This window comes from Aspergillus glaucus, assembly GCF_001890805.1.
Source record: "Aspergillus glaucus CBS 516.65 unplaced genomic scaffold ASPGLscaffold_7, whole genome shotgun sequence".
Taxonomy (NCBI): Eukaryota; Fungi; Ascomycota; class Eurotiomycetes; order Eurotiales; family Aspergillaceae; genus Aspergillus; species Aspergillus glaucus.
Genome location: NW_019170459.1, coordinates 709915 through 724431, shown reverse-complemented (window position 1 = coordinate 724431; position 14517 = coordinate 709915). Strand labels below are relative to the sequence as shown.

General features: G+C 49.2%; 2 protein-coding genes across 2 annotated transcripts; one reads left to right on the top strand and one right to left on the bottom strand.

The window, feature by feature from the left end:
* Positions 1-2195: 2195 nt before the first annotated feature.
* On the top strand, positions 2196-3873 carry ASPGLDRAFT_168980 (uncharacterized protein; the record flags this gene model as incomplete). Its single annotated transcript, XM_022542681.1, has 4 exons — positions 2196-2594; positions 2646-3166; positions 3217-3505; positions 3553-3873. 4 exons carry the CDS (start codon positions 2196-2198, stop codon positions 3871-3873), a joined length of 1530 nt encoding a protein of 509 aa, XP_022402345.1.
* Positions 3874-4680: 807 nt separating this feature from the next.
* On the bottom strand, positions 4681-14353 carry ASPGLDRAFT_65612 (uncharacterized protein; the record flags this gene model as incomplete). The annotated part of the gene is made up of 5 exons (XM_022548919.1): positions 4681-5397; positions 5447-6198; positions 6249-8932; positions 8972-13966; positions 14019-14353. The coding sequence occupies 5 exons, from the start codon at positions 14351-14353 to the stop codon at positions 4681-4683; spliced, it is 9483 nt and encodes a 3160-aa protein (XP_022402344.1).
* Positions 14354-14517: the final 164 nt, after the last annotated feature.

Sequence of the window (14517 nt, the reverse complement as noted above, 5' to 3'; positions counted from 1 at the left end):
ACTATCAGGGGATACTGAATAAAAAGAAAAAACGCGTCGGGGATGATCCTGCACTTGTACCCGGTACTTTGTACGGAGTACTTGTATGCTAGATCATTTCTGGACATCTGAGTCTGGATTACTAGCATTGCAGCCCAAACACGTGCCCCCTCCTGATTCATACCTGTCATCCTATAATATCTTATAATATGGAGTTCGCTGTGATCAATCTTCTGTCAATAAATTAAAGGACAGATAAGCCGCGGAAGCAACCCAATACTCCGTGGCATCTAGTGCAGGAACCGGATCATTCTGGAAGTCGATCATTCCATTCCCGGGGTATAAGTACCATCGATATAGCCTGCCCCTGTTACGGAGTACGGATATATTAAGTACTTTTGTTATAGCATATGATGTTATGGTTTTGACAGCGAGCACTATGATTCAGCTCCAGCCACTCCATATGGAGTATTATTTTGGGCTCCCGGATTGCCTCCCGGGCCAATAGATCTACGAGTCGCGTTTCCATGGTATTGGACTATCCGATCAATTTATTTAGTGCTTCTAGAATACGGTGTATGGGTACTCGGGGATATTGGGCCATAGCTTATTGTGTTGAGCTGGATACAATGGATAACCTTCACGGTAAACGTTGAATAGGAGTCACCGCTCCATCTACTCACCGTTATTCTACTTTATTCTGCCAGATCGTCAAATTGAGTTTGTCACTGCCTTTACCCGTTGAGAGAAGCCCGATTCACATCGAGTCGAGTCTATCACGTTCTACAAGTGCATTGATGGTCATGTTCGATACGTATTCCCAATTCCGCGCCAATAATCACTCACCTCGCATCTCATGTACGTACCCCGTATATTACTCAACCGATTGCCAACCCCCCCCCCAATGATGCATCGATTCCATTCCATTCCACGCCGGAGAATACCAGCTATTGAAAGAAACCGGGCCCGCGGAACCAAATCCGGGTCATAGTGCCCAACGATTGGATCCTTCTGGAAGTCGATCATCTTCATCTAGTCTACGGGGTATGCGGGCTATTTTACTATCCATATAGTCGGTACGGAGTACACTTGTAGTCTGCATGCTAGCGACGCATGAATCGGATAGCATCCACTTGATTCTCGGCCCGGTGTGGATGGTGTGATCCACCGAATCGAATCGCATTTCCAGGTCGTCGGATCGGTTTGCAGAATTGTATCGAATTCAAATCTAGAATCTTTGACGAAAGTACTATTCGTACTTTGTACTGTACGGAGTACGGATCATGCAATTTCCACTTGTATGGAATACCACTTCAATTCTTGCCGACAGGATATCCCCAACCATGCAGTTCGAGTGTTGATATCACGCAAATACCTGCTGTGTGGCGAGTACAATGTTGTGCTATGTTCTACAGTCATGTATCACCACATCTGCAACATCCCTTGCCTGTCTGGGTATAGTTGCATTCCACTGTATCAAGCCGGCTGCAGAAACAGGGTATTAAACTCCGGCGTGGATCGGTATGGAGAAGCTCTTGCCTCGCACCATATGGACTTTATATGCTCTCATTCATTCTTTCACTGGCTGTGAGGGTTTTCCCTTTTTTCCTTTTTTTTTTTTTTTTTTTTTTTTAACACCCCGGTTGTGGTGGTTTCTTGGCTACCTTGGTAGCAAGTCCTGGAATGCGGTATACGCAATTACGTCTGTCGGGAAACTTGACAGCGAAGTGAAGGAGGATCCGCTTTGGCCTCTGGTAGTTATGTAGGCATGCGCTGGCTTGTCCCTTGGTCCTTGATAAAACACAACTGTATACAAAGTCACATGTGCATCACGTGCTGTCAATTGACCAACATCAATTTCCATCCAGCGATGAGGATTGGGTGAATATCAATAATCATCTGAATCATCTATTGCTCATGCTTCAAGTATCGTTACCTAAGAACTAACACTGTAGTGATAAGCGAAATAGGTTGGCAGAAATTCCAGCAATGTCAAATTCAGCAAGCAAAACCCACAAATGTATTTTACGAGGAACAATTGATGCCAGTGCCAGATGCATCTTCCGAAAAACACAGCCGGTCTCGGGTATCGGTCTTGAGCCGGTAGATCCCCGTGGGGGAAATCCGCGGGGAAAATAAGCTTGTATACCACATGTGGAATTTGGAGTGCACCTTGACCATGAACCTGCAACAATATAACAAAGGATTTCAAGATCATGCAATTGCAAATATTATGGGAGAATATATACCTTCGACTTCTGCAGTTTGACAATCCCTGGCTACTCCCGGGTGGAATATGTTCTTTGCTGGTCCTATCATATGGGATATATATGCAAGTTCTCCACCCATTGGCAAAATATCCAGGCCCGCTGCTTGCGTCTCTTACAAATGGATGGAAGGCATACTACGTGTACAGGCTGTTCTTCCATGAAAAGCTCATTGAGCTTCATCAGCAATATGGTCCGGTTGTACGGGTAGGCCCGAATCATCTTCACATATGGGATGGCAACGCCATTGCTCCTCTATACAAAGGAGGTCGCTCAATGGGAAAGTCCGAGTTTTATGATGCGTTTACGGCTTTCAACCCCAATCTGTTTGGGACTACGAATGACGACGTGAGTTGCTGTGGACTTCTATCGTTGTTGATATATAGTGACCGCAGATAGATCCACTCCCTCCGTCGACGACAGCTCGCTCATGGGTTCTCTCAAGCTTCTGTTGTGAACTTGGAGCCTTTGATTGAAGCTGAGTTGAAATTCCTTAAGAATAGACTACGCACATTTGCACAGACCGAGCAGACCTTTGACCTGAAACTACTGCTCTCGCTCTACGTTTTTGATATTCTGGGCTCCGTTGCATTTGGCAGACCATTTGGTGCTCAAGAGAGAGGCTATGAGGAAGTATTGCCCGCTATTAATGACCATCTACTCTTGGCTGGTATCGTGGGAGAGCTACCTCTGCAGAACGTCACCAAGACAATCAGCAGATGGTCACCAATTCCCTGGATGGGAAGATTAATGAAGAACCGTGATGCTCTTAAGAAAGTCTGTGCAGAATGCGTCAAGTATAAGATAAATAATCCGGCTGAGAGACAAGATCTTTTGAAGAGTCTGGTTAAAGCTGTAGACCCTGATACTGGATCCACCTTGACAGAACAGGAGATAAACTCTGAAGCCTTTGCAGTTCTGTGAGTGCACAGCTGCCTTTATATATTTCACGAGTTTCTAATAAGACAAGTGTTGCCGGATCGCATTCGACTTCAGGGACATTGACTCTCCTTTTCTGGCATCTTCTTCAGAATCCGGATACACTGGCTGCCGTGGTAGACGAAATTGAGTCTACTCTACCTCCTCTTGCCGATGATCAAATATCCTATCCTATCCAGGGTCTGGAATCATCGTTGAGTTATCTCATGGCCTGCGTTCGAGAGAACTTCCGGATAAACCCCGTGTTCACCATGCCCTTGTGGCGCCATGTTGGCCGTCCCGGTGGCATTGAAATAGGAACATACCATATTCCACACGGGGTATGTATTTCATCCTACTACCCAAAATAACAGTCTAACAAGCCCAGACCAACATCTGCATTTCAAACTACGTCCTCCACCACAACCCCGCCATCTGGGGCAACGACCACAACAAATTCAATCCATCCCGATGGCTCAATGAAAAGCAAAACAAAGAGCTATCCCGCTACCTAATCCCTTTCAGCATTGGCCATCGCATGTGCATCGGCCGCAACCTCGCCATGACAAATATCCTCAAGACCGTCACAACTCTGCTCTGGGAATTTGACATCAAACCGGTAACAAAGCGGCAAACGGTAAGAGTGCGTAGTCCTGGGATCGGGGAGATGGATGGGGAGTTTCTGTGTACGGTTTCGGTACGGGAATAGTTTGATTTTCATTGCGGTTCTTTGTTTTTATTCATGATACGGGTGTTGGTGCCCCGTATTGATAGTGCTATTGGCTCATCAACTTAGAATTAATCAAACCGATTCAGCCGTACCTGATCCGCGAAATCCCGCGTCTTGGTACACTTCCCGTGGTATATTACATGGAGAATATACAGTTAATATGATATTTATACATCGTACTTTGTCCATCACAACACATGACGATATGATCCATCACATGATATACCAACAGATTTGATACGTACAATCAACCATCGTTACTAGTCGTTTCTATTGATTATTAGAATTTCGGGTAAGAGAAAGGAATAATTAAATGGATCAATGATCTTCATGAGTATGGATCCCGGAGTGCTCCGGAAAACGCAGCTTGCGATATGCATTTCGTACATATTACTCACGATCGACCCGGTGTTTGCAGTTATCGATTATCGTTCGATATATTCATCTGACATACGGGTGGGAGAAGGGGCGCAGCCGGGAAGGAAGCGGACAGGAAGTCCGTGGGATTTTTCTTTTCTTTTTTTTTTCTCTTCTTTGATAAGTTGCTTTTGTTTTTGCTTATGTGCCTGTCAGCTGTCAATGTCGTCGCTTACATCCTTGTCCCGCGGCCCGCTGCCTGGAAGGATACGAGCTAAGGATGTCTCAGCTAGAGTCAGGTACGAAATCATCTTGGGCACTCAAACACGGGGAAATAATATTCCAACAAATAGCCCTAGCCCTATTTACATTGCTCTAACAAGCAAGTCGCAAAGCCAAAAAAAAAAAAAAAAAAAAAAAAACAACCATCTACCCAGTACCCTCATCATCATTCTTATCCTCGTCAACGTAATCCTCATTCTCATTCTCATCTCCATCATCGCCCTCACCATCGCCCTCACCATCGCCCTCACCCTCATCTTCATCCTCACTATCAACATCCTCGTCAATTTCAATCTCACTCTGACTACTTGGATGATACGTGTATCCATCACTCGAAAAATCAATGTCAACAAGCCTCTGCGTAAAGAACGGATGGTCACTCCGGAGCTGCCAACCCTGACATACGTATCCCATGGGTGTATGCGTGATATCCTGTCCCTGGCGGCGGAGAGAAAGCCACTCGCCAAGGAAGGCGAGGGTGTTTTTGGTGGTGGTCTGGGGATCGTCTTCGTAGTCGCTGTCGTCTTCTTCCGAGAAAGCTCCATTGTTCTGTGCTTCGAAGCATAGACTCTCTTTTATGTGATGATATTCCAGGAATTCAAAGTAGAGCCGTCCGCCCAGGATCCCGAGTTCGAAAGCTAACCATGACGGCGGTTCCCAGTCCTCTGGGAGAGTGGGAGTGGAGTAGAAGTCGAGGCGGTTGAAGTGTTGCATCTTTCTGGTCACGGGTGCGGCGTACACGAGGAGGTGTACGAGTGGTATCTCGGCTGTTCGAAGGAGGGGGATTAGGAGCTCGGCTTCTTCTGGTATGACGACTAGTGCCATGTCGGATACTGCACTCCAAAGGATCCAGTTCACCGGTCGCTAGGTCATTGTTAGCTTGGTTGCGTCAATAGAGTAGAAGGGTGCTTACGGTAAAGTCATCGAGTACTCCTGCATTGGTGGTTTTCACCGTTCTCATGAACTCATGCGAGATATACAGATGGCGCAGCAGCGAAGAGGTCCGGATTCTGTACTTCTGTCCCAAATGGGTCATATCCAGCGCCGTCGACGCTCTCGTGTATCCGCAATTCCCATTTAGCAAGCCAGTGATAACAAATTCACGTATAGCCTGATGCAAGCCTGGAAATTTGAAGGCCGGAAGACGACAAGGCCGCTGCACTTCTCTCTCCTCTTCGATCTCAAAAGCAACCTCCCGCTCTTGCTCGACTTCTTCGAGAGCCGAGCTTCGGGCCGAGCTGGTGGAATGCTGCGATTGGTGCTGAAGAGTTTTCTCGAAGCTATGGAGCTCGCCAGAGAGAGCCATGGAACTGGCGTCTACCGCCGAAGGCTTCTCCGGAGCGTACAGCTCTTCCAAACCTTGCCGTTCCGGTTGCTGCAGAACTGCCATGTATGCGTCTCGGTGCTTTGGTTGGGACATAAACTGGTCCCAAGTCGTTGCCGCTTGTGTACGCCGACAGAAGTCTCTGCCTTGTGAGAAATATAAAGGTTGAAGTTCCTGGTTATTAGTGCATGTTTGATCCAATAGCCAAGTCACAACATGAGAGGAGCTGAGTTTATCCAATGAGCTCTTCTTGCAGACGTCCAAAATGCTCTGATGGACTTCCGGGGGCGCGATGAACGCAACCGACTGCGTCCTTCCTAACTGACGCATTCGCATCGCAGCTGCTATGTATTAGTACATATCCTTTGCATCCTAAAGAAGGTTGACTTACCTTGAACAGTGTGATCCTTAGTCTGGTTCAAACCTAACGTTAGTGCGCCCCTAGCCTGAGCTGGCAGCTTTAAATCCGTGCCCCGAGTATGCGCCTCGTCCAAGTAAACCAAGCAATTATCCAAATTCTCAGCAAAAGGGGTGGCAATCAACGGAACAGTCTTACCAGCTCGGTACTGGACCCAAGCCTTGTTATCAGATCCAAAATAAACAGCCCCCTGAGCCTTAGGAAGCCGGTCCAACCATGCTTTAACCAAGGATCGATTATCCATTTCCAAAATGAAGGCGCCGGCGTCGATGAGAACACGCATGTTATTCGCGCTGAGATGGTCCAGCAGCTCAAACTCTGAGAAACGTCTCCCGTGCTTGTTGGCCGCTAAGATGTAACCCCGGTTTCTCTTCTGGAGGAGATATGTCAGTACCTCTGCATTAGTATGCGATAGGCCTGGCAGATCGTGCTGTTCAATTGTCATCGGAAGCAAACGTCTGTTGTCATTCGTGCCGCTGAAGCCAGTCGTGATCCCTGGCCTGTTACCTCTTTCCTCTGCCCATAGTTTATCAGCAGAAAACAAAGGAACGTCCCACCCCGATGCCTGAAGCTTGATGCTAAACTGCTTCGCATGAGCGGGGAAGACGAAGTAATTGAGGAAATGGTTGATCACAACAGTCGAAAAGCGCAAATGGCGCCAGATCTCTTCAACCTGTCCTTCATCGTCGACGTTGATGATGTTCCAATGGCGCAGAGCATCCGGGAGCGAGGTCGAGGTTTGCGTCCACCGGTCGTATTCAGTAGTAGGATCATCCGACTTTAGGATGACCTGTAGACTCTGTCGAAGTTGCTTCTGGTCCAGTCCCTGGTAGTAGAACGCAAGGCAGGTAAATAGGATGGCGACGTCAGGGTGGCCCCATTCAGCTTGCTCCGAAGGAACGCCTTTTGCATGGAACGGAACAGCCACGGGGTTTCGATCAGGGTGCAGGCCGTACTGCACATTCCAACGCCTCTTCAAACAGAGGAGGAGGATGCCGTGCACGAGGAGACCACGTAGGAGGTATACGATTTTTCGGGCGTTCGGCACATCAGGGAATAATTGCGAGACCACGTCAATGACACGTTGATCCACCATCTCTCGTGAAATGAAAACACGGATGGCCTGGCGCTGCTCCTTCGTACAGTTTCGAATGGGCAGCATGGATGTTCGTCCGGCGCATACATCATCAACAACTCTCTGAACAAGTGCATTCTCGACGTCACCTCGCAAGAAATACGCAACAGGGAACTCTGTGACTGCTCGCTCGGTCACGTCAATGCTTTGCGGGAACTCTTGGGCCAGATCTCGCAGGTGGTGTGCGACCAAACCAAGTATAACCTCAGCGACCTTCCATCGGTGTGGATGTCCATCAACTGCTAGCTGTTCACCGCTTGGGTAGATGAGTTGGGTCTTTGTGGCGAGGGTAAAGTCGCACTCATCTAAAATATCACGGCACACCTCATCCATCCACCTCTGAATGGCAATCATCTGATACGCTTCGGAAAACTTGCAATCAGACACCCGCTGCAAGCCGCACAGTTTGAAGGACAGGACATGCTCGGGTATAGCTAGCATAATACCGGCTGATCGCATCATGTCCCCGTGAAAGTTGCGATACTCCTGGATATGCTGCTGTGTTGTCGGAGTCCGACGAGAGAACGGAGCATGAGTGACTTCTCTGCCCAAAAGGCCTCCGAGCCGGGATTGGAGAATCTGTGCCGTCTGTGACAGCAGCGCTTTGGGGACCAACAGCCTGGTGAGCATCTTCCTGTCGGCAAGAACACAGGCCACCATTGGCATGATCACCGAGGTTTTCCCCTGTCCCATGTTCATCTGCAAGACGGAATTGGCGCCAGATGACGGTGAGATCATTTCCAGTGCGACTGTAACTTGATCCTTGCGAATTTGCATGTTGGCGTCAATTTCCAAGAGAAGCCAGTCTGTGTACACGGCTGGATCCCAGTTAACGTGACCGGGGTTGTCGTACTCTTGCCGGAACCTTCCTTCATCCTTCTTCAGTAAGGCGTCCTTCATCCGGAATAGATGCTGCACTTTGACGATCGACTTGGCATATTCAAGGATCTTGGTCTTCATAGCTATGCCAAACGCGCCGTCGGAATTGGACCGAAGGTACTCAAGTAACGAGGTCGGCGTCATAGAGGGCCAAAGGTTGGCTCGAAGAAGCCAAGAGCATCGCGGATCATCGATCACAAGTGCGTTGACTAGGGATTGGTAGCATCGTTCAAGAGCCGTATAAGCCTTGGCAATCTCGGAGTCAAGGTTCATTTCCACCACGGGCTTGGATGTGAGGTTTTTGTTCATCTTCTTCAGCGCATCGACACTCTGCCCCAGGTCGCTTCCGTAAATCGATCTCACAGGACAGTCCGAGTGGAGGAGTCGACCAATGATGCTGTCCAGCTCTGCAATCTCCTCAGTCGAGTCCGGCTTCGCCCCCGTAGGCAGCGCCTTCAACTGCGTGTTCAGTTTGTGCTTAACCCGCTGATTAACTTGCTCGAATTTGGGCTTCGCGATGCGAGGCAGATTGAAAGGCACCTTGCCAGCTTTATCGCCTGGCCTGCTGAGGAGATCTTGTCCTAGACGAGGGATAGCCTCAACATTCCTCTGCCGCGATCCGAATAACTTCACCTTTGGGCTACTTAATACCGGATAAACAGGGTTCTTAGCGACAAAGTACCGATCGAGAATCTTTTGCACCTTAGCGACGTGCTCCGAGAGCTGCAGACCAGCATGTATCCTCTGCCAGTAAGGCAGAACAGCTTCTAGTGTATCATCCAACTTGATATACTTTGCATCAAATCCTTCGGTAGAGGGTTTAGGAGTCGGCCATTGCTGTTGCAATAACCTTGTAAACTCCATGCATTCGATGGTGGATTTCCGCTCGTGTTCACGCTCGGCATCCTCGAAAGCAAGGGGCTCAGCTAGAGAAGCCATATGCCTTTCTCTCCTGGGGATTTGTGGTCTCTGATACGTCTTGCAACATGGCCTAATCAGGTTGAAGAGCTCTTGATACGTGACTTTTCCATCCATGTCAGACCCAGCGAATGAAGCGTATTCGGGGAGGTCAATCGTTTTGAGGTCGTCGAAAAGGAAAAAGGCAACAGCCGCCATTAGAACCTGCATGTTGACTCCTTCGCGGAAGGCCGCCACTCCCAATCGGAACATGAGATTGTACACATCGTCCTCTTTGCAATTTCGGCAAAGATTCACCAAACGGCCCCATTCCTGGCCTAAGTCTGCTTCGAGACAGTCGCTGATGAGATTTGGTGCGAACTCGCCGATGTAGCCACCGATAATGGGCCATTTCCGGACGACATCTTTCAGATTGGTGGTCGTGCAGAGTAGCCGAGGGCGTGAGCGGAGTATCGCCAGGATCTCTCGAGCTTTGGACGTCCGGACTGACTCAGTTATCGCCGCTCGAGACAGGTACGTCTTGTCAGCAGGAGCGCATAGCTGGGTAGACATTATCTCTGGACGTTCGTAGATAGATCGACGCCAGTGAGCCCGCTCACGGAGGTGTGGAACTGTCCATACTTTGTCGTCCTTGATCTCTGGGGCATTGGCTTGGAATAGCCAGAGCCGTTGCAACTTTGCAATGATCGAATCAACAACCAACTTGAACGCGTCGTGCTGGATAGTAAAGGTTAAATCTGAATCCCAAGTGACGATTTGCTGTCGCTTCAAGTTCTTGGGATAGTAATTCCTTCGGGGTGACAGGTTCGCAAGCGTCTGTAGGGTTGGTGTCAACTTGGGATTGAAAGGATTCCATGGCTGGCATGACCCAGATTGTAGGCACCGCAGCGCCTCTTCAGTACCAGTGCGGCCTGTGAGAGGATCTGGGATTACGAAGGAGGTAAACGCGTGCATCTGAGCCTTGTTGTAAAGAAGACGCGGTTCTGGTGGACAGTGCAATCGACCAAGCATGTCATCGATCATATATCTGGCATAACTTCCATCGTTATCCATCTTCACGTTGACATGTACTCCTTGGCGTCGATACCGCAGGGTTCCCAACGTTGTGATCACGCTGCGCTGCATTGGATTGGCAACATCCCTCAAAACGATCATGCTCTGGAGACCATATAATGCACCGACATCTTGATCAGGATCGATCTCAGACGCTAGCTGCTTGCAATGGAGATTACGCTGCCTGTTAACGAAGAAATCGAGATCCATGCTTTTCAGCTCAACCGACAGATTTCCACGAGGTTGGTAGACCGTTAACAAAAGCGGTTGCGCGAAGTCACGAAATATCTGAGCTACTAGCCCGAACGTCTTGCTTTGCGGGTCCACCAGATAGGATTCTCGTCTCCTTCCTTGTCTGGTACGAATGTTGATTCTCCAGTTCCCGGGTTTACTCTTCCAGATGTTTGGTTGGCGTCGGACTTCGAGATTGCCGGAATGCAAATCAACCCAGTGCACGCAGTCGTATATCAGAGATCTCGGAAGGTCGAAATTAGACTCATTGCCGAAGACGCTTTTCGGGACAAATTCAAGCAGGCTTGTCGTGCCTTGGGCTTGGATTATGAGCTTCTGGCCTCTGTATCCAATGTGAATGTGGTTACCATTCTTCGGTATTCCCAGCATGTAACTCACTCCAGGCAGGTTTGACGGAAATGCAACCAGTCGCTGATTTCCAAAGAGTTCTTTCAAAATCTCCGAATCTCTGATATCGGCAGGAAGTTTGCCAAGAGGCTTACCGTCCACCAGAAGGTGGCCCTCAAGAAGATGGTAATGCACTACTTGAGGCATGGTTTTCGTAGTTGCGCTTGCCGCCACTGTCGAAGTCATCCACCATTCGTACGGAGGCGAAAGCGAAGACCAACTGGTGTACGGGCGAGGGGTGTCGGTAGGGTTTGGCCAGACAGAATCAATTGCTGACTGCATGCTCGATGGATATCGCTTAGCCAAACGACAAATCATAGTCTTCATCCGATAGGTCATCTTGATATCGCGGATCAACATGTTTCGCGTGGTGGTCGAAAACCGGCTCAGGTCGACAACGAGATTTTCTTGCATGGCAAGCGTGGTTTCCACAAAAGATCTGAACGAGTCCCCATCAAGATCTGTATTGCTGTAGGCTTGGGGCGCAAACGTTCTGCGACATAGCAGGGCTGACATGAAGCCATATCTCGCAGTCCTTTCCGCGACGTCCGCTTCATGCGTGGTCCTGGTTTCGTTCCGAAGGCGAGCTATCCATGTGAGCGTGATGCGGCGGATTTTCAACAGAAGCTGAGTAGCCCGAGCTAAGGTTTCCTGGGCACCAAGAGTACACAGTCGAATGGTAAGCGTCAACATGGTCTCCATATAGTTAATTTCACGCCAGTTCGCGGAAATCGCCTCCGTATGCCGGTCAACCTGGCCGATGAGAGCCTGACAAAATGCAGCATCTCTGAACATGATATGGACAGCTCGCAAGTAATCATCACCCAGCCTGGGTCCCACTTGAAGGGCGAGATGGTGGAAAAGGATCTCGGTGTCCTGCAGACTGAAGTTGACATTTGACGACGCCAGTTCAGTGAGCATGGAAAGCCATCGTCTGTTTCTTCCTGCCATTAGGGTCTGATGAGAGGCGTACTCGTGAATCGTCAAATCTGATGGACACTCGGCGATGCTCGCAATCGTCTCATACGAGGTAGGACCGCTTCCGTTGGGCGCGAAACTTTCCGAGGAGTAAAGACTTGAGAAGGCAAGCTCCTTAGGAAGGTCCAAGGCAAAATGGTGAGCGAACGCCAATGGTTGTGGGAGACGATTTGCCCAGATACCACGTTTCGAGTCGTAATACGTGAGCTTCAACCCCAACGGTAACAGTACTGTTGAGGCGTCAGCGGGTAGCTTTTTGAAGTTATAGTGTGTTCCCAAACAAGACTTCGTCTTTGACGCGAGGGAAAAAGCCTCGCTGTTTCGATAGTAAGTCTTAAGCTGAGAATAGCCACCCAAGAGCATCTGCGGTGCTTCTTCCAGGTTTGGCGGAATCTTAGGAGAGAAGCAGTTGATGATTTCCCAAGTAGCACTGCGATATGCTGCAAACGCTGCAGGGGGCGAGAGCTCGAATAAAACGGCGCGCTTTTGACTAATGCTCTTTGGTAAAAAATCCTCATGGACTTTAATCTTGAGACGTCGACGAGAACGAACGTGCCAGCAATGGGTGCAGCCATGGATATCGTGTGTGCCATCCGGATTGCGCCGCTGCGTACAGAAGGTTTGTGTCATTTTCTCCGTACGGTCTCTGTAGTCGCGGTTCACTTCCTGTAGCTCCATCTTTTTAGCGTGTCTAGATTTTATCGATACAGTATCGACACATTTCTCAAGATCATGCAGTTTCTCCATATCCTCAAAGCATTTAGCGGCAAAGCAGCCGTCCTGCGGATCAGCGAAGATAGTTATGCGCTTCTTAGCCTGAGTGCATCTGCTGTGGAGATACTGCTGAATAGCCTGAAGACGCCGCATATCGTCAAGACGTGATAGTAGCAAAACATCGAGCATCTCCGGTTCGAAACATGGGTGGTATTCAAGCAGCAACGGATACACGACAGTGGCGCATCTGTCCATGTGTACCCATTGTTCGAATACGTTGAGAATGAAAGTACCCATCTGCTCTGGATTTCCTTCATAGGCGTCTCCCACGGCCTCCAAATAACCACGAATCTGGGTAGAAATCTCCTTGCAACGTTGAGAACAGTCATCCGGAGAGCTAGGGACATCACGAGCCGCAGATTCAATGGACATCTCCGATGCCTCCAGTGCAAAATAACGCGAAGTCAGGGATCCGAAGAATTTTGTCGTGGCCTTGCTGGAATTGGGACCCAGAACGGCCGGATCAACAACCAAAAGTTTCGACCTCTGATGACGATGGTTAAGGACGTCTTGAAGGTAAGAACCGCTATTGGGAAGAGTCAACTGAAGCTCACTGTCCTGAGCACGAAGCGGGAGGGAAGGAACTTTGCGTCGATAGTCCGCCTTGAATGCGTTCCACTGGGCTTCAATTGCGGATGTGCTAGCTTCGATTGCGCCCCGACAGAGAGAACCAATGTCTTCAAAGAGGTCGTTATAGACAGGAACAACAGAGGTACTTGCAGCTGCCTTCTCGTTCTCCAGCTTAGCCAGACGACGGCACAACTTGGCTCTGAGGACACTGCACAGCTCGACACCCAGGTTGCTGATGGAGTCCGTCAGCAACTGCGCGAGAACGCCACACATCAAGAACTTGTAATGCGCTTGTCCCTTCTCCTCGCCCATTGCCAGGCAAAGCAAGCGTTGCACCGAAACACGCAGTGTAAGCCAGAACGGACTTCGTCGCCATGGCAGTTCCGAGTTATCCCAGGTGACATCATCTTTGATGCGCTTTCGAAGGAGAGGAGGGTATGCACGGCTGCCGTTGACCTCTATCAGGGTCATGAGGAAGTGTGTGATGAGCGCAGGGTCAACTGTATCACGAGCTTCGAAAACCTTTACGCCAGCCTTGGAGGTTTTGGCCGCAAATTCGTCCAGTGGCTCAAGACTGGCCTTTTCAAGGAACGACACCAGATTCTCCTGGAAGATAGGCTTTTCGAATTCGGAACGAGGGAGGGATACGGCGACGCTGGGGAAATCCCACTGCAAGGCGCCCTGGGAAGCCAGAGTTTCTTCAGCCGTGGGTGAAACCTCAAAGGCTTCGAAGATAACTTCCTCACTGAATACAGTTAGTTAAGACAAGATCGAACACCATAATTATCTTCACTTACCTAGCGAAACGAATAAGGAGACCAGCGTTTTGCTCTGTGATGCGAAGAATGACAGCATGCTGAGACTCCAGGTCACGGAAAACGTTCATCAGCGCCACTTTATTCACATATCTGTCCTCATTCACGGGTCCGCAAGTATGCAGTGTCTTCGCGATGTTCTGCCATATGGGAAGGTCGTCGTCTCGAGCACAGGATTCCATGGTCTTGGTCGCGCGCAGGATACGCGTCAACAGTTCCCTTTCGATATCTTCAACCTTGCTGTCCTGCTCTCCAGGGAGTCTTGGAGGCAGGACGACATGATTGAAGGTCAGTTCCAGGGCACAGTCAATTGTCATGACGGGGGCCCTGTCAGATCGTGGGAGATTTGTTAGAACGATGAAGATGTGGAATAATTTTTTGGGGAGATGGATATTATTATACGTGTGGACATAAAGAATCAAATTCAAACATATGGATGTTTGAGCGGTTTGTATTCATTTCTTTCACCACTTTCAGGCCC